The sequence below is a fragment of the Caenorhabditis elegans genome, chromosome IV (assembly GCF_000002985.6).
Source record: "Caenorhabditis elegans chromosome IV".
Taxonomy (NCBI): Eukaryota; Metazoa; Nematoda; class Chromadorea; order Rhabditida; family Rhabditidae; genus Caenorhabditis; species Caenorhabditis elegans.
In genome coordinates, this window is record NC_003282.8 from 8,881,441 (window position 1) to 8,906,479 (window position 25,039).

Below are 25,039 nucleotides of genomic sequence, written 5' to 3' on the forward strand. Positions count from 1 at the left end.
TAAACACTTCTCTACTATTTCAAAATTGTGTTTTTTGCAGACGATGAACAAAATTATTGTCACGTTTCTTTTTATAATTGTCATTTATTTCACCTGCTCTGAAGCATCTCTATTCGGAATGAAAGTGAAGGTTAGGTTAAGTCCAATGTTTTAGCCAATAAATGTTATTAAGATGGGTGAGAGAGTTGAAATGAATTTCTAAAAAGGCGCTAAGTCTCTCATTAGGAAAATGAACCGAGGAAATCAAATTTATCATTTTGACGGTAAATTCAAGGGATCATTTGTTGATGAAGCCGGAAACATAGTTGATTCTTCTAATTATGAAATCTTGAATGGATTCCTTGTTATCAAAAAGTTTACGGCCGCAGATATTGGTCTATACTCAGAGTACCCAACTGTGAGTTTGTTTAATTAACTTTTCAAATTTGTCAAATTTATTTTTCAGAAATACATATACGGGAGGAGTTCAAATGGCTTACCTTACGCAGTTCTAGGACCCGCAGTTTCTGTTACAGTAATATAATTTAAAAAGCGTTCTAATTGAGAATTGATTGGAAATAAACCGTGTAAACAAGAGAACTATAGCTTTTAATTTTGAGGAAAATACCCACTGACTCCAAAATCATTGCCTACCCTCGCTATTCGCCTACCTCTTTCTCATTGACTCATTGCCTTTGTGTGGACAGTGGAAATCTAGAAGGGTTTCAAGTAGTGAAACTGGGTTATCAAACTTATCAGGGGCAAAATTGCAGATGCTGAAATCAACTCCAGTCGGTGCTGCCAATATCTCTGTTGAATAGAGAGACCATACCGTCATTGTTTTGGAGAGTCATAGGATGTTACACCAGAAGATCATATGGCATAGTAAGTTGGAAAATGCTTTTCGTTTTACTAGTTTTTTTTAACTTTCTTTTTACTATTTCTTTCAGCAGTTCGTCCGCAACTTCCAGTGATCTTAATAAGAGCAGATAAGAGCAGATTACCATTTTCATTAGTCCATTTGGGTATTATCATTTCACGTCTGTTTTAAAATAAACAGTGAAATGAAATCACCGTCTACTATTCTACAATACAAAATGATTGATGCTTATTTAGTGTCTCTGTGAATGGTCACTATAAGTGGATTCACTTCGGAAAACCACTTATCTCACTGAGGGTTGGGGGGTGACAATATCGTTCACTCACTTCACTTTTGATTCAAAAACAAATACAAAATAGTTCAGTTCAACTCCAATTTCCTCATTCAAATATTTCAGACTTTTTTGTATTCTTTTTAGTTTCATTGGTCAGTGCCACAAGTACAATCATGTAGGCGATGTCATCAATGTGGTTACTCACAAATTGTTAAATTTCCTTGTGTGGGTGTGGCTCAAAAAAACAGGGTTTGAAGCTGAAATTTTTGTCAAATATTAGATGGAAAAACAGTGAATGGCATGTTTATCGATAAGAAACAGATGAAGTATTATTCTTTTTTAGATTTCTTAACTTTATGATAACTTCCTTCTTTTTGAAAACTGAACCTCGCATAAATGCATTAAAAAACGGTTCTTGTGTATGATCGGAAAGCAGTTTAAAATCAAAATTGTCAAGTTATGAAAAATATAAACGTCTTAGTATTCTTATAGTTAGTCTTAAAATGAGGAAATAATCATTTCAAAGCCTAATGAGGAAACATTTCTTTTTCTAAATAAAAATTGACAAAATTTAACAAATGAATGAAATTTTTATTTAATACACAAGAACCAGAAAAGTTTGCCGATCCAGAATCAAATATCAGTTTCACTCAGATATCCGCATTAAAAAATTACTATTCTACTTTTTTTCTAATTTCCGGTTCCTTTTTCAGGTGATATTATTTTGGAGGGCGGAAGTCGTTTTATCTAGATCACCACCATATTTTGTTGAACTTTAGAAACCCATTAAATTCTACTGATAAGCCACATCTATTTGAGAAGTCAATTCCTTACAAAATATACATTACAAATAATATTATTATATTCCATTCGATTCTAGAAAACATTCCTGATATTCCCTTCCAAAAGCTAAATACTCGTGTTTTTTGTTCTACTCACCCGGTAAGGATACGAAGAAAATTCTGAAAAAAAGTGCCGAGAAGTAAGAAGGTTGTACGCAGAAACGAAAATTCAACCGAGATATGGCCGGGATCTATTATTTCTAAAATTAATGTTGAAAATATATGTATCAATCTGAAGAAACACATTTGTTCCAAACGAAAAAAAAACTTGTATGAAAAAAAGCGGAAAGTTTTCAGAAAAGTAATAAAGGGTCCCGCCCATATTTTGGTTTCAACCTTTTCGGCTATTTTTGCCTCTGCCTTTTTCTGCATACTAATCTGATCGAGCACGATACATTGAAAAAAAAATCACATAGGTGAAAGTTCGCACTTTATATTTTGAGTGTTGTCCTAGACCTCAATTTTATGTAACATTTAAGTTTTTTTTACCTCAAGCAAAAAACATTCCAAACTCTTAGAAAGAGGTCATGAGACGGTTTATATAAAAAGGATTAAACTACGTATGTTTATTTCGATGTTTCTTTTTTGTTCAGTTTTTTTTTGTGTGTTTCTTTGGAGTATTCGTGATTTGTCACTCAACTTTTTAAAACTTCCAAGCAGCTTTTTAGAAAAAAAACAAGATTTTTGAAAACGAGTATTTTTAACAGGCATCTTTTACAACACTGACACATGATTAAATTCCCAAAAAATTTAAATTGTATATTTCCATGAAAAGTCCAATTCATAAAAAAAATATTTTGAAGTTGCGAGACAGTGTTTTCCATTTGAAAAAGTAAAGATTGAGTCGTTTGTTTGTACACGAAGAGGCAGAGATGCAGTAGAGCATCATGGAGCATTGAAGATAAATAATCATAGTTTAGTTTTCTCACAATTCTGCATGTATCATGTACCTCCGCTCCCTTTCCGCACCCATTGTAAAATTTTTATGATGACGAAGATATGATTGAGCAAACAAAAATGTTTCGAGATGAATTGCTTTTCATTCTGACTTCTGTGGAAAACAAGATGCCTTTTTTGTTTTAGCTGGAATTATTTATTGGGCGAAGTAAGCTCAAACTTCACTTATCATAATTTTGAGTGTCAGCTAAAAATGTGTTTTTAATATTCTAATTATGTTTCAATTATTTATACTTGAAAATCAACCAAAATTTTTGTATTCAATCAAATTTTCTAAATTATTGGACTTTGTGTGTAATTTATAACAAGTCAACAATTTTACTGTAGGGTTTATTCCTAAACTGTTCACCAAAAAATCAAACGTAATTGGAATATAATATTTGTCAAAAATTGGCCGACTTCCAAAATTGTGATATGTAGCTGAAAACTAAGTGGTTGTCATTTTTTTTATCTGAAAAAACCTATTCAAAAGTTTCGTTATAATATGTCCAATATACACTTCATTTCATTTTTCTCACTATGGTGAACACTGATATGTAAACAGAGCAAGATAATCACTCCAGAGCAAACATTTTTCGAAGAAAATGCCTTTCAAACCGAAATAGGTCAGGAACTCACTTTTTTCGCAAGCCAATCATTTCGGTATGATATTTTTAATCTGCTTCATGATACATCCATTTTATAAAATTAGCCACTTAAATATCATAAAACATGTTCAGAGAAATTTCTATTCAATTTACTGTTTCAAGTGGAAATTAAAGAATTTCGTTGATATTTTCATTATTTGCATGACTTGATTTTTTGTTGCTATGGTTTTTGAAACTTTTACTTTCAGTAATTTTTATTTTTGAATGAAGAAATAATCAACCATTTTTTAAATTTAAAAAAACATTTTACTACTTGAGAGGCCAATTTATCCCATATTTTCAATAATCCAAATGTTAACGTTGGAATCATATATTTATACCAATTCATTTTAGAAATATCAATATTTTATCAGTTAGTAATTTTTGATTATTTTTTGATTAACAGTTGATTGAAAATACACATTTGAAACAACAACTTTATAAATAAGTGATATCATTCAAAATTCTTATACTTCTTATACTTTTTCATATTTTCTCAAGTTTCATGTGATTAGAATTCATTTTTCCCACAAAAAAATGCGCAATATCCGAGCATTTCTTTTATATATTTTCTCTCATTTTTCGATTCCGTAACCATCTTGTCCATCTATTTGTACTCTCGTTGATTGATTTTGGTTTGATTTGATTTTGGGATTGACGAAAATAAATAGAGCAGGAAAATTGGGGACGGCACAGATGAGAAAAAAAATGAGTGAAGACTTTTTGAAGATCATGAAGAGTTCAAATGGTATTAGTTCAAAAAGTTACGAGAAAATGAAAAAGTTTATATAATTTTTTTTTGAAAATAAACTTTATCAGGAAAATGTTATGCGTTTTTGGGTTCTTTTAATGATTTTTTTTAACATTTTAAAATTGTATTGCTTTCAAAAACGAATAATTCAAGCAAAAACGCAAAATTTAAAAAAATTTAAGATGTCGCATCTGCCAAGCTTTTATTAATTAAAGGCATGGGTTGTTACGAAGTATTTTGAAATTAAAGATCAAATTTCGGATTTTTGAAAAATTTAAGTTTTTTCAATGTTAGGAATTTATCTTTTGAAAACTATACTATGAATTTTTCAATTTACTTTATTCCTCTAGAACTCTTGATATTTTCAAAACGATATTTAACTTATTTTAGTATTTATCATGACTCATTTTCCCCGCATTCTTTCAGTATTTTTTCTATATAATACCTTGATCCATACTCTCTCTCTCTCATCATCACATGTTGACCTCATAGTGTCTCGGTTCGGGCCGATTAAGTTTTCGATACGCAAACATTTAATGGTAAAAATGGACATGTGGCTCCTCCTTTTTTGACTGAAAGAGGTTTCATTTGGAAAAAGTAGTTTGACATACTTTCCAGTAGTAATTTTAAGATTAGCCAATATTTGAGAGATTTTGTTTCACCGATTATCTCAGACAGCTGCCATTTGTTTTGTTCGTGAAAAAGTTTTTCTTGGTTACTAAAATACTTTGTCTTACTTAGTTAATTTTCTTTTTTTGAATATAATGTAATTTTTCAGATAATCTTCATCCTGTTTTCGTAAACAATTCTATCTGAAATTATGAAAACAAAACGGGATCTTAAAAAGAAAGGTTTGTCTTTATCCTTTGATTGTCTCAAAATTATAAAAAAATCTGTAAAACGAGAAAGAGTTTGAATACAAGTTTGAATTATTTTTTAAAGACTTTCTGATCAGTTATATTAGTAAGAAGCAGAAAAGTAGAGCGAAATCGTGGAGAGTCCACTTGGAAACTTTAGCGCAGTATAGAAAAGTCAGTAACTATAGTCACGAACTTTTCTAATTCAAATTTAAATTGTCTATCATAGTGTATACATGAAATTATCAAAATATGCATATATTGCCATTTCTTCACTTTTTTGCTCCCAGGTTTCCTGTGCTTTAAAGATTTCCCACTTAAATTTATATTGAGAATTGTTCTTGTTCTTCGACTTTCATCTATGCAAAAAATGTTACCGATCAAAGTTTCTTCAAAATTATCACCACAAAAATATGCATTATCAGACCATTTCCCTTTTCCGCAAAAGTTCAAAAAAATTCACTTAAATAGGTTCGTATCATAATCATTGAAACAAATACAGTGATTTGTAGCCTCCTATTTATTTTTTTTATTCAATTCCTGAAATTTGCAGAAGTTTCCAACACTTTCATCACAATGTCTACAATTTCTGATAAATTATCAACGGATCAAAATTATTTTTCAATGCCAACAGCGCCTAAACCAACGAAGCTTTGTGGATATTTTGGTGTTCATAAAAGTTAGTTTGAGAAGTTTTTATTAATTAATTCGAGAGAAAGTGGGATTATTTTCTAGGTTCCCACACGCCTACCTATGCCTGCCTACTTTTTCATATCTTATGTACTTATTTTGTTCTCACAGTGTTAATTTACACAATTATCTTTATTTTATCATCTTATTTGATGAAAGTTAAATTAACAAATGAAAGAAACAACGTTTGCGTGTACAGAAGGCGCGCGAGGTGAAGGCAGGCAGGCATTATTTCTCTCTTTTTTATTTGATTTTTGACACATTAAAGCTTATCTCTTAATAATAGAAAAATTGAAAACAAAAATAACATGAGAATCATTATAAAATTGTTTACATTTTTGTTTTGTTTGTTTTACAAGTGTTATCAAACCTAAAAATACTGATCACAAAATAAATAACAAGGCTATTTTTTTCGATGGATTATTTATTTATAAAAAACAGGGTAACAAGAATGTTAAGGGAGTCGATGAAAAATTTATATTAAAAAATATGTTTTCAGTTGCAATATTTGGAATCAGTTTCAATGCAATTTTCTTATTTGCATTTTACGTTTATGGATTAATAAGATTGATTCAAAAAACACCGAAGAATTATGTTGAATTTATTGGTACAGTTAAATAAATTTAATCTGAATTATTTAGAAATATGGATTTTTCAGTAATCTGCTCCATACTTATCACCATGATCCTCACCTTCAGTTTAATGTTTATTATGGCAGTTTTCCGTGCGAGACCCAAATTTTTACTACCATATATGGTTTTGAATACGATTCTGTTTTTTGCATATGCTGGTGAGCGAAGTTTTTTTTTCGGTGTGGTTTTAATCAGTTTCGCAAATATTGAGAGATTGTGAACCGGACGACCAAATTTGACAGTTTTTAATTGGAAAAAGAGAGATTACAGGAGCGGTAATCGGATCGACAATCACAGTTCCTGATGAAATTAGAGAAGAGGTTAATGGACAAGATCGGAGTTATAAAATTGTTGATATTATTTTATTAAGGTGGGATTTTGAAAAAAAAAGGAAACCTAGGGTATACTATTTTATCAATTTCAGAGTTGCATTGCTGGTATTTGGTGCATTTGAAATATTCTTCATCTATTCGTATATTTGGACGTATATTGATGTTCGAAGGTTGTACCTTTTCAATCGAAGATGAACTTGAAGTTTCTAATTGATATTTTCAACCATTCATTTTTTTTAAAGATTCCTGATTTTTCACACGGGTTTGTCGCTATAATTTTTTGATTGTAAAAAATAAATATGTTTTTTTTTAACTTAAATTAGTGCATAAATTGTTTGATTATAATAACATATCAGTTCACTACAAGCAGTTATAGGCGTGAAAACTTTTGGCCTACAGTACTCCTAAAAGACGCACATCATTTTAAATCGCACACGTGAAAACAGTGCGACCGTAGTTTATGCCCCCGCGTAATATGAAGGAACCATTTTTCAGGCTTTTCTTGAGTATTCCTTGTTTCAAATATTACTTTTCGGCCGGAAATTCTGACATATTTATATTAAAAACTTTTTTTTAAACTTTTTTATTGTGCACCGGCGCCAAAATGTGATATTTTCTCATAAATGCCATTCGTATCTGTTTTGTTCGCACTCAAGTATTGTTTTATGTAACGTGTTTTTGTTTTTCAGTAGGATCATTTGATTTTCTTTTTCAGAACTTACAGCTCGCAACATCTTCCGGAAATCGAGTATCTCCGGTGTTGATTGTTAAGCATTCCCTGCACCCGATTACTTACACTATTCACATCCACTCAACTGCATCAATATGAACGTTAACGGTGAAAACAACGAGAAGATCGATGAGTGAGTTTAACAAAATTCAAATGAAAAAGTAATTTTATGTTATTAAAGGCATCATCTCGAGAGCTCCCTCGCTGGCGTTCCAACTTTGCCCGTTTCACCACTCGATCACGCTAAGGACTTGTCTCAAACTAATCCGAATGCCCAGATTGGAGATTTGGTTACTCAAACTGCTAACTTGATTGCTATCAAAAAGCAGTTGCTTGAAGATATTGCATTGTGCGTTGGCTAATTTCCTGAATATCTTCAATTTACTACATTTCAGCAACCAACATATTCAATCGATGCAAGTTCGCGCGATTCAGAGTTTTCCCCAGAACAACCAGGTTGCACCTCCATTTCAACAGTTTGATCCTAGACGCCGCGGATTAGCCCGAATGCAGAAACCAGAATCATACAAGACTGTGATCTGCCAAGCTTGGCTCGAATCTAAGACTTGTTCTTTCGCAGACAACTGCCGGTTTGCACATGGAGAGGAGGAACTTCGTCCAACATTGTAAGAATGAAGCAAACAAATTATGTTAATTCCAATTTTTAGCGTCGAGCCGCTGCAGAACAATAAGTATAAAACGAAACTCTGTGACAAATATACGACTACAGGACTCTGCCCATACGGGAAACGGTGCCTTTTCATTCATCCCGATCATGGACCAAACGCATACATTCGCGCTGATAAACTTCTTGAAGTCAGAAGAAAACATGTATTTTTGCTCACTGTAAACATTTTCAGGTTTCTCAACGCCATGCATTGGCTGACATTCGTGATCAAATGGAGCAGCACATCATGACTAATGGTCGCATTGCAGCTCCCCCGCTTTCTGCCATTCAGCATCCTTTAGAAATGTTTGCCAGGCCATCAACTCCAGATGAGCCAGCGGCTAAATTGCCACTAGGACCAACTCCTGTTAGTACTCGTGGTCCAAGATATGAGCTACCAACGAAGGAATTGCATGACGCGGAAGGTAAAAATTGGCAGCTAGTTGCAATTAATGACCTCTGTTTTAGGTGCGATGACCTATCCACCGTCTCGCTGGCCATTGGATCCATCGATGTTTGCTCTAGACGCTTGGAATATGGCACATCGGCCAGCTAGTCCACTCGATTCGATGGTTTTGGGTTCCGCTCCAAATGCTGGCTCGTTCGGAATGCTCGGAAAGCAAAATACTCCTGGAGGAGTTTCTGGATATTCATCTGCTGGATCCACGCCTTCTCAGGATCTCAGTTCTTCGTCACTCAATGCAGCATCCGCAGCTGCCGCTGCTGCATATTTCGCAAATTCTGCTGTTGCTCAATCTCTTCTGATGAAATCTGTCGCAACTGATCCAATGATGTCATGTAACGGACCATTCTCTCCAATGCCAGGATTCGATCAATTGGCCGAAAATATGACCAAGCATCTCAATTTGTGGTGAACAACTTCTCTACATTTGTCAAATTTTTAAACACTTTCAATATTCGTGTCCCCCATACTAACTAATAATGCGTGCATTTGTGAATATAATAAGTTTTAGTCGACGTGTTCTTGTCCCATAGAAACTTGGCCCAATCGTCAAAAGCGCCCATTCCCATTTTAAATTCTCGAAATTAATATCGAATCTTGTGATGTATATTGTAATTCATCGAATCATTGAATGTATTCCAATTTTCACCGCTCGAGTTCCCGATTGCCTTCTGTCTCACTAATCCCTTCCCCAATCTCAAAATAAATTGCACCTGCCACGGATCATAATTGTGATTCTTTTTTTCTATCTTTCTTTCTTCTCAATGGCTCCGATACTGCCCGTACGTATTTTTCTTTCGTTTCTTTGTTCATTTAAAATTTTTATCCGAAATTTCCTTCTTGATCCTCATTGCAGGATGTAGTAAATTTTTTTGATCGATTCAATTTTCAAATTTATTGAAAATCAGGTTATATGTTCCAACACGAAAACTATCTAAGTACGTACCATGAAAAAGCAAAATAATATTGCAATTCAAGTTAGCTTTGTTCTCAATATGAGAACATTACGGTTTTAAAGACTTTATATGCATGCATGTTAATTAGTTTTTTCCCAACCGTTTAACCGATAATAATACATTTATTTTTTTAAATTTTAAGCTTCGCGTTCTTGACTAGGTCATAAATTGTCGATATTTATAAAACTGTTAATTGTGGGTAAGCTTGATCAATCACTTGATTAAATCAAAAGTGTCTAGGCTCTATTCAAAATATGCGCCAGTCAACACTATTTGCGCATTTTCAGTGCGTTTGCGCTTATTCTGTTGAACACTTGCTTTACAAACTCGCCCTGCCTTTTGTTGTTCTACTAAACAAGCTCTCTTTGCCGTTAATCTTCAATTTTTTCAGTTAAAATATGAGCGAAGAGCCGGCTGCAAAGCGAATGAAAAATGCCGATGAGTTCCCAAATCTCCGATCCGAAGTAGCTGGTCCCGTGAAGGAAAAGCTAATCGAACTAGACGCCATTCAGCACCAACTAGATGTGATGAGTGAAAACGCTGCCGAAGAAGTTTTGAAAGTCGAGCAGATTTTCAATCAGAAACGTCTTCCGATTTATGAAAAAAGAAAGAAGCTGACAACAAAAATCGACAATTTCTGGCAGACTGCTTTTCTCAATCATCATCTTCTTTCAACTGCTATTCCGGAAGAACAAGAGGACTTGTTAGCCGCTCTGCGAGATCTTGAAGTGCAAGAATTTGAAGATCTTCGCAGTGGATTCAAAATAATTATGACATTTGACCCGAATGAGTACTTCACAAACGAAGTAATTACAAAGTCGTATCATCTGCAATCTGAGTCACCGAGCACCGAAATTACCGAAATCGAGTGGAAGGAGAACAAGAAACCGCCATTCGTGAGTTTATCTTTATAATCCCTATTGTTTTAATCGAATTTTTTCTAAAACTTTCGCAATGTAACTCTTCCAGAAGCCGGAAGACGGAGATTCAGCTCACACGTTTCTTGAATGGCTCACGTACGCAGCACTACCAGACAGTGATGAGATTGCTGAAGTGATCAAAGACGATCTGTACGTCAATCCTTTGCAGTACTACGTGATGCCCGACATGCAGGAAGTTGAAGAAGACGATATCGAAGACTTTCTGAATGAGGAGCGCGGTGTAGATGAGGTATTAGAAACACCATTATGAGGCTACTGGATTTTTGAACAATTTTCAGAATGGACAAAGGATTCCTCGTCGGAACATAAGTGATTCACTGAAGGTTGATCAAGATGAAAGTGCGGATGGGCAAGAAGGAGAGGATGAAGAAGAGGAAGATATGGGAGAAGAAGAAGAAGATGGTGTTGAAGAAGAAGCGGAGGGTGAAGAAGAAGAAGAGGATGGAGCAATTGAAGAAGAAGGTGGTGATGAGAATGTTGAAGCACACGTTGCAGTCAACCCCGAGAACACTGCAGAGTAGCTTGTGAAGCTGAAATTTGTTGCATACTAATTTATTATTCCCACCGTGTGTTATAATTGTCATTTTTATCATTTATCAATCGATCCCGTTTTTGTAAGTATTTATTCACTGCCGAGTATTTTTGCGGCTCTATCTTCAGCTTGATTGTATTCCTATATGTTTTTGACATGATTCCAAGTATATTCGAATCAAATGAAAGATCTGCATTGAATACCGTCTAAGAGTCCTACAAAACAAATGGTAATTGGCCGCGAAGTTTCCTTTTCACGTAGTTCTTGAACAGTTCAATCTACTAACTTGCTCATTCGCCTCTTTTCAGATGTTGCTCACATGTCGTTTCACAGCAGCAACTTCTAGATTATCGGCGTGTACTCGGTCCTTTAGCATTGATTTTTCTCATGAAAAACCAGCACCTCACCAATTGGAGCATGTGACGACCCGTCTCACTGAAACTGTAAATTAAAAGTTTTTTGTGGGTTAACTGAAACAACTTGAAGGTTCCGCTCATGTTCCGCCGACGAATGGATTATACTTTTTATCGAAAAGACGTTGTTTGTGATGATCAAATTTTCTCAGTTGAAAAGCGAGGAATTGAACAGCTGATGAGCCATTTTGGAATGATTGGAACATTGGGACAGGTTTATCCAACCTTTTTTTTAGAACAATGTTTTTGAAAAGAAAATTGGCCAAGTCTTCGTTATCCAAGATTCAAAATCTTTTAGGTCTTCTTGCCACACGTGGAAATGGAAATGTTATCAGTAGCTCCAGTCATTGACGAAGGAACGGTTCGTTGTAGATGGAGAGTCAAATATGTGTCATTTACTCGAATTATTATGAATCCACGCCTTCTTCGATTTGATTATCGAATGCAAAATTTGAGTTGGTTTGATGGATACTCCGTTTTAACGGTCGATGGAAACGGAGAAGTTTATAAAGTGACATTGCAAAAAGTATTTGTTTCGAGATGTTCTTTAAAAATACATGTTATTTCAGATGCAACAAGACGAACAGAAAAGTCTGCTAACTTCGACTACCGAGAAGCTCAAAGAAAAATTGGCTCCTTCTGCTGCCAACAATTGATCTTTTGTGTCGGCATTAATTTTAGATTTTTACTCTATAAGACTAACATATAGATCTCGGTTTCAGTTACGATTGTAATCCTGTATCAGCTGCCACTATTTGTTTTTATTGTTTTTTTTTTACTTTTCAACAGTTTTTTCTTCCTTTTCGCCGAATGTTATGAATAAACATTGTCATGGGTTTATAATAATAATTTATAAACTTCGATGTTCCGTTTCGAGATAAATTTATTTCGCAACATGTGTTAAAATCAATTACATCGTAGAAGTTTCCAGCAAAATTCTTTAATTCTGATCAGGTGCAAAAAAGCAAACGCGCTCCAATCGAAAAACGTTTTTCTCTGTTCTCTCTATGTATTGTAAACACTCTCGCCGTTCTTGCATACTTGAATCAGTTTGGAGCATTCCATTTTTGTCATGAGCAAAATTTTTGCCCGTTATTCTATTAAATTGCGTTTATTTCAGATAATTCCTAATCAAACTGAGGTATGAGTGAAGAAATAGACGAAAATACGATGAAAGAAGAGCAAGAAGAAGAAGAAAGAGATGAAATCGAAGAAAAAGAAGAGAAACCAGGTAAAATTAGAAATTTCCCAGTGTTTTATCATGAAAAGTATATATTTTCAGATGCACAACAACAAGAGCTCCTTAATATTCGAATTCCAACGCAAACCAAAAAATCGCTTAAGCGCAAGCACATCAAGTAAGTTGTATTTTAAACAATTATTTTTTAGATATCTAGTATAGAAACAAAATAATATTGGAGAGTGAGTAAGAAATAGTGATATATATGCAGGATTACTATCTTTCAACATAATTCGTCATAACTAATACGTTTCCAAACGTTTCCATAGAAACACGCCGAATAGTAATTAAATTTTCTTCGACTAGCGGGCCCCATGGGGCCCGCTAGTAGAGGTGGGGTTGGGGCGGGTCCGCTAGCTGGCGCGGGTTCTCGGCTTCGCCTCGAACGTGCGATTGGCAATGTTTTGGGTCTCGCACCGCAGGCCTATGGCCTGCGTTGCTTCCTCTACCAGATTAGGTAGCTGGCGCAGGTTCTCGGCTTCGCCTCGTGTGTTTGTTTTTACTGTTTTAAAAATATTTATTGTCTCCCTGAAGTACACAATTTTGCCTACGGCCTGCTCTGCCTGTAATTTAGATTCAGAGCGCCTGCGGCGCTCTGACCCGGCAGTAAAAGCAGGCTGGCATAGCAGGCCTACGGCCTGCTCTGCCTGTAATTTAGATTCAGAGCGCCTGCGGCGCTCTGACCCGGCAGTGAAAGCCTACTGGCATAGCAGGCCTTCGGCCTGTTCTGCCTATAATTTAGATTAAGAGCGCCTACGGCGCTCTGTCCCCGCGAAGAAAGCAGACCTCAAAATTAAAAAATGTTTTATTTTAAAATTAAAAAGGATTTTTTATTTTAAAATTAAAAAAAATTTTTAATGTATTTTTATTTCAAAATTAAAATAATAATTTTCAACCCCTCAATTACAATAAATGAACAGTCTCAAATACATTACCTCCTTTCTTGCAGGAAGAAAGGTGGATAGACTGTTTTACAGCCCATTGGGGACCTCTTACAAAAACAAATGTGGCGATGTCTATTGTTCTTCTATTAAGAGATATGTCGTAAAATATACATATCTGATCCTGTAACAGTAATTAGAGACCATATTACAGCCACCCTATGCATGAGAGGGAGGAGGCAAGAGAAAGGGGAGGAAAGAGGGGGGCGGGCGGGCATTGCTGAAACTTGAAAGCGCCGCAACTCAGCTCATAATAGGAATTGGAAAAAGAAAAGTATATATTTGGAATCAGCGTTTAAAGTAAAATATTATAGCATTTGAATATTTAAAAATTGGTAAAGAATGAACTTTTGAGCTTCCTGAGCAAGGCTTGAAGCTCACAACTTCAGGAACGGGGCTCGAGGAACTCAAGACTAAAATTTTTTGGTTTGTCTCGCTTCTCATAGCAAAAATAATAAGATTTAGGACATAACATTCACATTTCAGTGAAAAACTGGTCCAGGAAAAGAGGGAAATTGAAATTTCGAGGTCAAAAATTAAATAAACTAAAATCGTTGAAAATGATCGTAGAGAGCTGTGCTTTCAGCTTGCATTCGGTATTTATGTACTTATTACGAATTTAACATAAAATCCCATTTGGTAGTGGAAAATTTTTTATTTTTCCAGCAAAAACGTCATTATTTTGAGAAAATCATGAAATTTGCGATTTCTGAAGTTATTTTTGACTTTTTTGTAAAAAAAATTATATTTTTGAAGAGTAAATTTCCTGAAAAATACGTTTTTCGAAAAATTTACCCCAAAAAGTGCCGAACTGACCGACTTACAGCCGAAAGAATCTCAAAAATCACTAATTTGCACACCAAAAACACGAGGGGAAATGCGCACAATTTCATTGAAAAATCGTCAATTTATGCTTTTTTCGTAACTTTCCGGTTGGATAATGAGAAAACTATTTAGAAAAACGGAATCTACGTTAAAATGTACATTTGATAGTGTAAAATAAAACAAAAATACGAACGTTAAACATGTTTTCAACGCAATTTTCGAAATTCCGGGATTTTTCGAGTCCGATTTTCAAATCATCATAACTCAGTTCGAAATTGATGAAATTGCAAAAACTAAAAAATTTTAACAATCCCAGATATACAGTTACCTTCTGAAAAACATTTTATACTATGACCTCTAAACGTGTGCAAAAAAAGCGACACTACTCGCGAAAAAAGTGATTTTTTCGTGTTTCATCGCGAATTTCTCTTGAAAGATAGAATCAAATCAAATAACCATTTAGATGGGAAGATAGAAAAAACGATTCTCTATTCCCTACAAAAAAGAAAATTAAAAAATGTGCAGGTACAGCAAAGTTAGACACGAAAGTGTGCGCCCAACTTTTTTAATTTTTTGTTACACTTTGTGCGCAAAAAGTGACGACCCTTGCACTTTCCGGATTTAATATAGGAAGAAGGCAGAATTACCTGAAACTAGTTACAAGTCTCAAACAAATGTGAATCTAAACATTCTTTGATTTTCAGAACAGACTTCGGCGCAGAAGATCTCGATGAAAATGTGTTGGAAGCCCAGCGACTCGAGAAGCAACGTCTAGAACGTTTGGAGAAAATCAAGCCTGAAAATGATCATATTCAACAAATGGAATCATTGTTTCTTGCTGGAGCCAGTGAAGGGCAACTTCCACAACTTGATCTCCAAGACGATGATTTTGAAGAGATGTTTGGATTTAGTGTGGAAAATGATAATAAAAAATATCGTTATGGAGATGAAGAGAAGCCTGAGCCAATGTTTCATCTACAGGAACCTTCTACATCGCGTGGTCATGTTGATGTTGTGGATTTGACGTTGGATGATTCAGATGATGACTGCTTGATAACTGATGTTAAGTCGGTTATGCCTCAAGTCGTACCTGGTTCGTAGACTTTTTTATTGTTGTAATCATCTTTTGTTTTTAATTGTAGGTCGAAGAATGAGGTGGGCACAAGCTGAGAAAGACAGGATAGACGCCGATCAAATGGACATTCAACATAATATTGAAGCACGACGGTTGAAGAAAATGAGAAGTGCAAAGGATTTGGAGAGTACTGAAAAGAAAGAAGGTCGATTACTTGTTAATGCAGGTTAATAAAATTGATGTAAATTTTTATTTTGCTAATCATTCTATTCCAGGACATCCTGAAGAAGATCCGGACATATTTGTGATATCTCATCTGACACATGTGTTACAGCCACATCAACTTGGAGGAATCCGTTTTATGTATGATAACACAATTGAATCTCTCGGAGAATACAAAAAATCTGATGGTTTCGGATGTATACTTGCGCATTCTATGGGTCTCGGAAAAACCATTCAAGTCATCACATTTTCGGAAATATTTTTGAGAGCAACAAAAGCGAAAAAAGTGCTCGTTATTGTTCCCATAAACACTATTCAAAACTGGTATTCGGAATACGATAAGTGGATTCCAAAATTCTCGGATACCGGTGACCGTATTCGAAGTTTCGAAGTATTCTTGCTGGGTGATGGTGTCAAGACATTTGATCAACGGGTTAATTTGATTGGTTTGTTTATTTCTGAAACTTTATTTTTAAAATTATTGTTTCAGAACAATGGGATCAAACGGGCGGTGTGATGCTTGTTGGCTACGATATGTTCCGTCTTCTTATCAAAATGACGCTTCCAAAAAAACAGAAAAAAGGAAGGCCAAAGCTGAATTTATCTGGAATTTCTTCAGGTTTTTCAAAAGATTCTTCTGAAGATCAGAAGCTGAGAGATGAAGAATTAGAGTTTGAAACTGGATTTACAAGTGGCGGAAGAGTTAGACAAGAGGCCTACAGTTGTGAGTTTTATTGACTAATTTCTTTATAGTAATTTTACAATATTCCGGTTGAAAACTGTTTTAAATCAGTTTTCAAAGTACAAACTAACACTGTTCATTAAAAAATGTGTGTTTTATTATGTTTTTGCCAGTCTGTAAAATAATAGAAATCCGATTTAAAACTGAAAGTTGAAAAAAGTGAGGTAATTATATCGTAAAATGCAAGATGAAAAATAGACGACGCAGACACACTTTTTGCGCGCCGAGACCAATCTCAATAAATCCGTGCACCTTTACAAAAAAATTAAAATTCCTGTGAACTTGAGGTATAACAAACGGTTTTTTAGTGATCCGAAGTGCACTTCTTGAACCAGGACCAGATCTTGTTGTATGTGATGAAGGTCATAAAATCAAGAACATCACTGCTGAAATCTCAATGACACTTGGAGCAATTAATACAAAACGGCGCATTGTGTTGACTGGATATCCTCTTCAAAACAATTTGCTCGAATATTTCTGCATGATTGATTTTGTTCGGCCGAAATATCTTGGAACGCGGAAATCATTCATTGATCGATTCGAGAAACCTATCAAAAACGGACAATGTGTTGATTCTTCGCCGGATGATGTGAAAATAGCACTACAACGAACTCACGTGCTTGTGGAATTAGTGAAGGGATTTGTTCAACGAAGAACACATCATTTACTGAAAAAGATTCTACCTGAAAGCAAAGAATATGTGTTATTGCTCAGGAAAAGTCAAATTCAACGCCAACTTTATCGAAACTTTGTATTATGGGCGAAAAATGAAATAGCTGCAAATAATGATGCAGTGTTCAACCCGCTAATGGCATTCTCCGCATGCTCAAAAATTTGGAATCATCCAGACATTCTGTACAGGCTTGTAGAACAGAAAAAGAGAGCTGAAGAGGATAAAAAGAGAGTGGAGCAAATGAAATTTGCACAACTTCAGCAGCAACAACAACAGCAACAACAACAGCTTCAGGGAATGATGATGATGGGAAATAACGGTATGATGCCGGGATTTGGAGCACAATTTCATCCACAACAAAATGGAATGATGATGCAGAATGTAGGTTAAGAGAAAATATTGAAAACTTTTGATTTGAAAGGGAACAATTCCTGAATTATTATATTTACACTTATTTCAGGGTTCATGGCATCCGAATAACTACCAAATGCCATCTCCATTCAATTCAATCCCCTCGAATCCTTCAACACCGACTTCATCTTCCACTTCTAAATCTGCCAAGAAAACCAAAAAACCAAGAGGATCGAAAAAAGCACCGAAAAGTGATGAAGAGGACGAGGAAGTTGAAAAGGAATCTAGAATGAAATATGACTGGACATTTGAACTTTTCGAAAAATATCAGGAAGGAGTTCTAGAGAACGGATATAAGATCGTCATTTCGCTTGAAATTCTGGATGAATCCACTCAAATTGGAGAAAAAATTCTGATTTTCAGCCAGAACTTGACTGCTTTAGATATGCTAGAGGAGATACTCAAAAAACGACAAATCCGTGGAAAAGATGGTCCTGGTCAACGATGGGAGAAGAATAGAAATTATTTACGATTGGATGGAACGACTAGTGGTGCTGATCGAGAAAAGCTTATCAATCGCTTTAACTCAGAACCAGGGCTTTCGTTGTTTTTGATTTCCACTAGAGCTGGATCGTTGGGTATTAATTTGGTAAGATTTTAAACAATGTTGTAGGTATAAATAATAAATCTATTATTGAAATTCTAAAATAAAAATAAAAATTTCCAGGTTTCAGCCAACAGATGCATTATCATTGACGCTTGTTGGAATCCTTGTCACGATGCTCAAGCTGTATGTCGTGTCTATCGATATGGTCAACAGAAGAAAACATTTGTTTATCGTCTTATTATGGATAACTCAATGGAGCGATCGATTTTCAATCGACAAATTTCAAAACATGGACTACAACAAAGAGTAGTTGACGATGCACAAGTTGATGCAAATATTTCGCAAAAAGAATTGGAGACTCTTCTAATGTATGATGAGGCACAAGATGTTAATCATGACAAATGGAATACAGATGATTGGGATTTCGGAGATCCGGTTCTAGACTCAATCACTAAGAGAATGAGTCAAATGTTTGCCGGGAAACCGTTCCTTCATGAAACCTTGATAATGGAGTCAGAGCAATCACTCAGCGAGCAGGAAAAACGAGAAGCTCAATTACTTTTTGATAGAGAACGACGTATGGAGAACTATGATCCATTGAGTGGCCTGAGCAGTTCTAACTTTTATAACAATGCTCCTGGAAGCTCAATGGGAATGATGGGTCCACCACCAGTTCCGATGTTCAATAATAACATGCAAAATAGTTTCAATAATCATTGGCAACAATCTCCTAATCAGCTTGCACCCAATTTTGGATCTTATCCACCACAGCAATTTCCACAACCGATGCCAAACATGTCACAATTTCCACCTCATGGACCATCACCTCAAATTCCATCAATTCGTCCATCACCAATGCCTCACACGCTTCGAATGAATGTCAGTCAATTCCATCACCAAGGAGGTGGTCATACGATGACGTCATTCAACAATGGCTATCCGAATAATAACAATGGAGGAGCTATAGGAAACCCTCAACAAATGCTTCCTCCAAGAGATCCATCAGCTTTTCCGGGAGCTGTTATGAGCAAAATACCATCATTTTCCCCGGCTGGAGCAGTTCAACAATTGATTACTGATAGACGTGAGTTTGACGTTTAAGTTTTTTTGAAAATTCAAATTTTTAGAACTCGTTTTTCCCATTGTCGGACATAGAGATCAGCTTCATCAGGTTCAGGCAAATACACCAATACAGTTAGTTGTTCCGAAAAATGGATATTATGTGAAACTACGTGATGGAACAATTCTTGACGCTGTCGGAAGTGTTTTTGAGAATCGTTAGTTTACTAGAAAAAATTTCGTATAATTTTTTAAAATTTATAGATGCCCGTCAGCTTCGTGATATGTATCTAAGCAAAAATTTCAACCATGATCCGCAGCAGGTTCAAGAAGTCATCGATCTTGATTAACAACGTCTTGCATTTTTTTCTTTTGATGTACATTTCGTTTTTTATCATATAAAATACAACATCTATCTCAATGCAACATCCAATGAGATCTCTGATAATTCACTATCATTTTACTCAATTATTTTTCCTCTTATAGAGGCTCCTAAATTAATTTTAGGCAAGTTTCGAATTTCCACATTTCAACTTTGTCCACACTCTTCCCTTTTATCATTAGTATGTCAATTAATTAAATTTTTCTGTTTTTTCCAACACAGTAATCAGCTCCGCTGTTCGGCAAGCTGCCAATTGTGTTTTATACGCCTTCTCTTTTAATTTAATGAATAAATACGAATAATATTTAAATTATCGGATTCGCTTGAAAGAGAAATTGGAATAACATTTTTCCGCAGATCCCCGTTTTGTAGTGCCTCTTAATAACGCGTTTTTAAATACTGACTTGGTTACTGTAGGTTTTGGTCCCGACACGAAATTCTGAACTCGTTCGGCACGTTTCTTCAATTTTCTTCATTTCTCTCACCCATTTCTGATGAATTAATGGTTTTTAGATTAATTTTTAAATATTCAGCGTTCTGCCAGTTTCTCAAAATAATTTTTTTAGACATTTCGGTCGGATATGTCGGAATTGTCGAGTGAAATGAAGTCAATGGAAAACGGAATGTCGGCGAGAACGGTATTTTTTATCAAATTAATGACAATTTGTAAACTATTCATTTCAGGACAGACAACATTATCTTGAGAGAGCTCAATACTCTCCATGGCCAAAAACTCAAAATAGTGGAGCATTCGGAGCGCTAACTGATCAACCGAGAAAGTATCGAGGAGGATTTGGAGGAGGTGAAGGCTTCTCTGATTTTGGATCCGTTAGTGGACTTGGCGGTAGAATCCCCAGAAACTCCTCTCACCTAAACGACAGTTCTGGATTTGGTTCCGTACGAGGAGGGTACAGCAGTTATCGAGAAAGCAGATCATCTCGTGTTGCTGTTTCGGATGCTCTTTACATGAATAATGAACGTTGCGTGACACCTCTGCCATCTGAGAATATAATGGGTAGTCCACGGCGTGGATCTTTCCGAAGTTCGCCCCGATCCGATGGTATGGGATCTTCATCGAAGAGACCACGCTCTGGCCGCCGAACCGGTAGACGTGGGCGAGGTGGGCCAGGCCACTGCTTCCATTGTCAAGAGCATGGACACATTTCGAGAATGTGCCCGAAGAAGGTTGGAGAAACGGATGAACACGGAGATGGAAAAGATATCGAAGTGGAACCATTTGAGACGAAAGATTTACTCCAAGAAGACGCATCAAGATACTCTTCTAATATGAAGGCTTTGCATGGAGGTTATTGTTTGAATACTAGGAAAACGTAACAATTTTTATGTTTTCAGGTGGACTGTATCAAAGCAAGTTGGACAATCAAAAGGCCCGTGAGTCTTATTATGGAGGGTACGGCTACAGCATCAACAGTCTCACCCCAAGAAGTGTTGGCAGCGTGAGAAGTGGTTTCACAGCACCAATGATGTCGCCCGAAATTGACAAATTCTCAGAGCAGTTGGACAATGCTTTGAAGCTCAGCAATGTCGAGCCGGTAGCTCCGTCGCCATACGTGATGACTATCACTGGAAAAGGGCCAGCTGAAAAATTGATGAAAGAAGTGCCACCAGTTGCTCCAATCAACACTCTACAGAGCAGAGAAGGAGCCAAACGTGAGATTATCAAAATTCTATAATTGTATAATGTTCATTATTACAGAAATTTCTACGGAGACTTTGTCAATCGAGACACGCAGAACTGTGATGCGCGATGGAGAATTCCACTTCGAGGAGACGACTATCATCAATTTCCCACGAGTTCTTCCGCCCAACGTCCGTGTCATCGCTGCCCAGTTCGTGCCGGTCGCTTCACAAAATTCATAATTTCTGATAATTATGATGCTATCAAGGAAAATGTTTAATAATTACTATTGGGAACTCTGCCCAATTTGCAGCGTATTTTTACTGTTTTTCATTGTTGTTCCATTTATTGACTTCTAGGTATTGTTTTTTACGTTCTGGAATTGTTTCTGTCCTAAATTTGAAAACTTGTATTTTTGATTTGAGTCTTCAACCTCATTTCATAAAAGTGTTTCATGTTACTCTCGTTTCATAATTATACACACTCAAACTTGAACATTTTCTACAGTATACTTCATTCAAAGGAAATCTACGCATTTTCAGTAGAACTCGGAGGCGATCGTGGAATTGGCGGAGATTGGGCGAGTGGAGCGTCCGGAGATGGAGTTCTTGGCGGAGGCGGCGTCGTACTAGTAGTCATTCCCAATTTTTTGCGGATTGATTCAAGAGACATGACTTTATCTCTGGAAATATTGTAAACATGAAAAAACTTCTTCGCATATAAAAAACCAGCCGTGGACCGCACCTTCGGCGCGGCCCCCGACTTCTGGGGCTGAAAATTAATTTTTTATGAAACTACCGTAACCCTACAGTATTCCTACCGTACCACTATTGTACCACTACAGTACCCCAACTATATCCCTACACTAACCCTAACTCACTATCCCTCCAGAAGCCAAAACTTCACAGACTACAAAGGCTACATAGACTACAAACTATGGACACACAGAATAAGCGCTTTATATATAGTAAATGATACTTACTTCAAACTAACTTCTACTCCATATCCTTTCTGTGTCTTGCGAATCATGTCCAATACAGAATGATCTTCATCTTGGTTTGAGCTGGAAATTACACATATTGAAAATGCTCCTATAACATGATTGTGAAGTCATGTTTCCGAATAATTAGACGGTCACATTTTCCAGAGGTACTGAAGCTTTAATCTCACCTATAAGGCTTCTTCACAGGTGTCTCATTGTCTTTCTTACAAAACTGTGTTTCATGGGCAAACATCGAGTATTCTCCAAGAAATGGTGACATTTTCTGCCCGTTTGGTGGAACATTGAATTGGCAACTTACTGTAAAAAATTGAATATTAAAACAATCGGATAAGTATGTTGTTTTTATAGATTTTTGCAATAAATAATAGGAGAACTCACTGTTTTTTCTAGGATTCTCATCAAGTGGCTGAAAGTTTTTTTCGAAATCGTGAAGAGTTCTCTTGTCCAATTTAGAGCGATCATATCCCTTATTAGGTTTCAGAGTCACGATTCGCAATTTCAAACTTTTACTGATTGTAGCAACTGATCCCAAATTGGAATTGTGTCCAGAATAATAAGGCGCTGAGAAGACTGTCAGAAGACGGTTGTCAAACTCAAAAGTATGTCCTTTCTGGAAACAAAAAATATTTAACATGCGAAATTGAACGATTCGCAATTTTCAAATGATTATACTACCATAGATGAAAGGTATAGATGAAAAACATAAACCTCTTTCATTTCATGAGCTCTGATAATCAGGTCAATAGCAAGTGTAGTGCACAAATTGTCAACGACTGATTTTCCGAAAAGTGTCGAAATTCCTCGCATTTTATTGAATTGAATTGTGTCATCTTTTCGATTTGGATCAGACCAAATGAGATCAACGATCAATCCATGTTCACAGTCACCATGGACACGGGGTTTCTGCAAAAAATTATTTATCAGCGACACAGTGGCCTTGTGACAACGGACAATTTGATTGTCAGTGTCCTATTTTTTCCAAACACACTCAGATATAAAAGTTCAACGTATGTATATATCAGGGCTGCGCGGCAATCGGAAATTTCTGGCAATCTGCAATTTCGGCAATTGCCGGTTTTCGAACTTTCCGGCAACAACACGATTTCAGCCTTCGGCAACTTTGTCAACCACCGGTTGCCGCGCAGCCCTGATATGTTTCTGATTATGAAAAGGCAAACAATCGGAGACACTTGCAGATTTTCTGAATGGATCTCACCAAGGTCATGATGATCGCTAACAGTTATTTTTTCACAAGTCAATGCAATTTATATTCTACACTCCGCAGATAAATGCAACATCCACCAAGACAACTTTTACATTGATCACGCTATTTTATTTAATTCAAAAGTACGGCTCTGAGTAATATCTTACAGTCATTCCAGTCAATGAATCCCAGCTCTCAATTTTAGGTGAAATTCCTCCGTGCATGCACAAGATTTTTCGATTGATACTGGCACAGATTGAGAGTTCGGCAAAAACCTGAAATAGTTCAAAATTATGTAAAAGAGAGATGTTATCTTTTTAAAATTTAGCAAAACCCACATCATTGAAAACCTTCCACAAATGGCTATTTCTCTTTCTCATCATTTCTTCTTTGAATCCATACATAGTATTTACTCGTCGAACCTCATGATTTCCACGTAGAAGATGAACTTTCTTCGAAAACAGAATTTTCATACAGAAAAGCCAAACAGTGACTTCCAATGAATTGGGTCCACGATCTACGTAGTCACCAAGAAAAAGATATTGAAAATCTGGTGGGCGACCAACTTCATTTGTGAATCTGTGTGAATGATTTATTTTTATTATAACTTCGATAAATTTTACTGTAACAGATCTCCGAGTTGTCCATGAATATCTCCAAAAACAACGACAGGAGCAATTATCTCAATAAGGCATGGAAGTGGCTCCAGAATCTCCTTTATCTTAAAAAAAAAAGGTTTTTGAAATTTTACTTCTTCTGTAACTTACAGTCTTCAATACTTCTAAAATATCACTATCAGAGAATCCCTCCAATGTCCCATACTTCTCAATTCGAGCAATCATTTGACGACATAATTCATGAACTTCTGTGTTAGCATGTTCCTATAAAAATTTCCAAAAATGCAAAACAGTATAGCAAGTTAATCCTACTGGGACCAGGAGTATAGTCTAGCTTTAGCTATCCAGATTAGGGTTTTTACGTGCCTATTTCATTCCTAGCTACATGCCTACCTCATACCTGCCTATATAAGCTTATATCTACGTGCTTACTTCATTCCTACAAACGTGCATATGCCATTTTTGGCAAGTTATCGGTTGTTTTACCCAAGCTTATTTGAATCGGATTTTAATGAAAAAGCACTAAACATCTTTAGGTACTTCAATCGTAAAAAAAATGAAGAGCCTCAAGGGTTGAATCCTCTGTAAAAAATTTCTTACCGTTTCAAGCATTGTTCTTCTTTTGATATTTTGCTGGCCAAGAACAAATACCTTTTGTAAAATAATTGTAAAGCCCAAAAGTTAAAGGTCAATTTCATTTTTTCCTCGTTAATCTTTTTACAAAAAGTTCACGCGATCACACATTCCTCAATCATTCTTGTCTGTCAGTGGAATAGCACGTGAATTGTGAATCCTCGATCGGATTGAATTGTGACTGGCATAACACGAGATATCACATAAAATTAGGAGTTATTAGGGATGATAAAGAATGTGAAATAGTGTAAGGAAGATGTAGAGACGCAGACAACTCTCGGACATTCGACCTCAAATCACGGAC

At 35.8% G+C, this 25,039-nt stretch overlaps 8 protein-coding genes across 14 annotated transcripts; 7 read left to right on the plus strand and 1 right to left on the minus strand.

Moving 5' to 3' along the window:
• Positions 1 to 40: 40 nt before the first annotated feature.
• C09G9.8 lies at positions 41 to 800 on the plus strand (the record flags this gene model as incomplete). Of its 3 annotated transcripts, none has more annotated exons than NM_001268420.4 (3): positions 41 to 130; positions 173 to 397; positions 446 to 566. In NM_001268420.4, the coding sequence occupies 2 exons, from the start codon at positions 44 to 46 to the stop codon at positions 200 to 202; spliced, it is 117 nt and encodes a 38-aa protein (NP_001255349.1). The 3 variants fall into 3 exon arrangements, with proteins under 3 accessions (NP_001255349.1, NP_001255348.1, NP_001255347.1); NM_001268419.1 differs by having other exon boundaries at positions 44 to 130; positions 275 to 397; positions 446 to 523; NM_001268418.1 differs by lacking the exons at positions 173 to 397; positions 446 to 566 and adding an exon at positions 753 to 800 and having other exon boundaries at positions 44 to 130.
• Positions 801 to 5,087: 4,287 nt separating this feature from the next.
• Positions 5,088 to 7,162, plus strand: C09G9.5 (the record flags this gene model as incomplete). 3 transcript variants are annotated; one of them, NM_001268421.4, is made up of 6 exons in its annotated part: positions 5,088 to 5,160; positions 5,720 to 5,845; positions 6,356 to 6,463; positions 6,515 to 6,646; positions 6,759 to 6,858; positions 6,913 to 7,162. In NM_001268421.4, 6 exons carry the CDS (start codon positions 5,130 to 5,132, stop codon positions 7,013 to 7,015), a joined length of 600 nt encoding a protein of 199 aa, NP_001255350.1. The 3 variants fall into 3 exon arrangements, with proteins under 3 accessions (NP_001255350.1, NP_001255351.1, NP_001294090.1); NM_001268422.3 differs by lacking the exon at positions 5,088 to 5,160 and having other exon boundaries at positions 5,743 to 5,845; positions 6,913 to 7,015; NM_001307161.3 differs by lacking the exons at positions 5,088 to 5,160; positions 5,720 to 5,845; positions 6,356 to 6,463 and having other exon boundaries at positions 6,538 to 6,646; positions 6,913 to 7,015.
• Positions 7,163 to 7,535: 373 nt separating this feature from the next.
• Positions 7,536 to 9,559, plus strand: oma-1 (CCCH-type zinc finger protein oma-1). The gene is made up of 6 exons (NM_069141.4): positions 7,536 to 7,683; positions 7,732 to 7,899; positions 7,946 to 8,176; positions 8,219 to 8,366; positions 8,411 to 8,642; positions 8,686 to 9,559. Exons 1-6 carry the CDS (start codon positions 7,646 to 7,648, stop codon positions 9,090 to 9,092), a joined length of 1,224 nt encoding a protein of 407 aa, NP_501542.1. The 5' UTR covers positions 7,536 to 7,645; the 3' UTR covers positions 9,093 to 9,559.
• A 462-nt stretch (positions 9,560 to 10,021) lies between these two features.
• On the plus strand, positions 10,022 to 11,307 carry spr-2 (Suppressor of presenilin-2). Of its 2 annotated transcripts, none has more exons than NM_001026162.7 (3): positions 10,022 to 10,532; positions 10,606 to 10,806; positions 10,856 to 11,303. In NM_001026162.7, the coding sequence occupies exons 1-3, from the start codon at positions 10,035 to 10,037 to the stop codon at positions 11,096 to 11,098; spliced, it is 942 nt and encodes a 313-aa protein (NP_001021333.1). In that variant the 5' UTR covers positions 10,022 to 10,034; the 3' UTR covers positions 11,099 to 11,303. The 2 variants fall into 2 exon arrangements, with proteins under 2 accessions (NP_001021333.1, NP_001021332.1); NM_001026161.3 differs by having other exon boundaries at positions 10,026 to 10,532; positions 10,609 to 10,806; positions 10,856 to 11,307.
• A 110-nt stretch (positions 11,308 to 11,417) lies between these two features.
• On the plus strand, positions 11,418 to 12,414 carry C27B7.2 (Phospholipid scramblase; the record flags this gene model as incomplete). The annotated part of the gene is made up of 4 exons (NM_069143.4): positions 11,418 to 11,552; positions 11,596 to 11,736; positions 11,821 to 12,048; positions 12,092 to 12,414. 4 exons carry the CDS (start codon positions 11,418 to 11,420, stop codon positions 12,176 to 12,178), a joined length of 591 nt encoding a protein of 196 aa, NP_501544.1. The 3' UTR covers positions 12,179 to 12,414.
• A 222-nt stretch (positions 12,415 to 12,636) lies between these two features.
• Positions 12,637 to 19,949, plus strand: rad-54.L2. Of its 2 annotated transcripts, none has more exons than NM_001380389.2 (11): positions 12,637 to 12,753; positions 12,805 to 12,880; positions 15,233 to 15,621; positions 15,671 to 15,829; positions 15,879 to 16,271; positions 16,316 to 16,549; positions 16,876 to 17,621; positions 17,701 to 18,240; positions 18,326 to 19,282; positions 19,326 to 19,475; positions 19,522 to 19,949. In NM_001380389.2, the coding sequence occupies exons 1-9, from the start codon at positions 12,666 to 12,668 to the stop codon at positions 18,506 to 18,508; spliced, it is 2,808 nt and encodes a 935-aa protein (NP_001368704.1). In that variant the 5' UTR covers positions 12,637 to 12,665; the 3' UTR covers positions 18,509 to 19,282; positions 19,326 to 19,475; positions 19,522 to 19,949. The 2 variants fall into 2 exon arrangements, with proteins under 2 accessions (NP_001368704.1, NP_501545.1); NM_069144.7 differs by having other exon boundaries at positions 12,643 to 12,753; positions 18,319 to 19,282; positions 19,522 to 19,946.
• A 256-nt stretch (positions 19,950 to 20,205) lies between these two features.
• egc-2 (CCHC-type domain-containing protein) lies at positions 20,206 to 21,737 on the plus strand. The gene is made up of 4 exons (NM_069145.7): positions 20,206 to 20,277; positions 20,324 to 20,945; positions 20,993 to 21,310; positions 21,357 to 21,737. The coding sequence occupies exons 1-4, from the start codon at positions 20,221 to 20,223 to the stop codon at positions 21,518 to 21,520; spliced, it is 1,161 nt and encodes a 386-aa protein (NP_501546.1). The 5' UTR covers positions 20,206 to 20,220; the 3' UTR covers positions 21,521 to 21,737.
• C27B7.6 (Putative serine/threonine-protein phosphatase C27B7.6) lies at positions 21,727 to 24,905 on the minus strand. Its single transcript, NM_069146.6, has 10 exons — positions 24,703 to 24,905; positions 24,253 to 24,366; positions 24,109 to 24,206; positions 23,824 to 24,064; positions 23,653 to 23,760; positions 22,990 to 23,184; positions 22,660 to 22,891; positions 22,449 to 22,578; positions 22,261 to 22,341; positions 21,727 to 21,960 (listed from the first exon to the last, which is right to left on the minus strand). The coding sequence occupies exons 1-10, from the start codon at positions 24,712 to 24,714 to the stop codon at positions 21,807 to 21,809; spliced, it is 1,365 nt and encodes a 454-aa protein (NP_501547.3). The 5' UTR covers positions 24,715 to 24,905; the 3' UTR covers positions 21,727 to 21,806.
• Between the last annotated feature and the right edge of the window lie 134 nt (positions 24,906 to 25,039).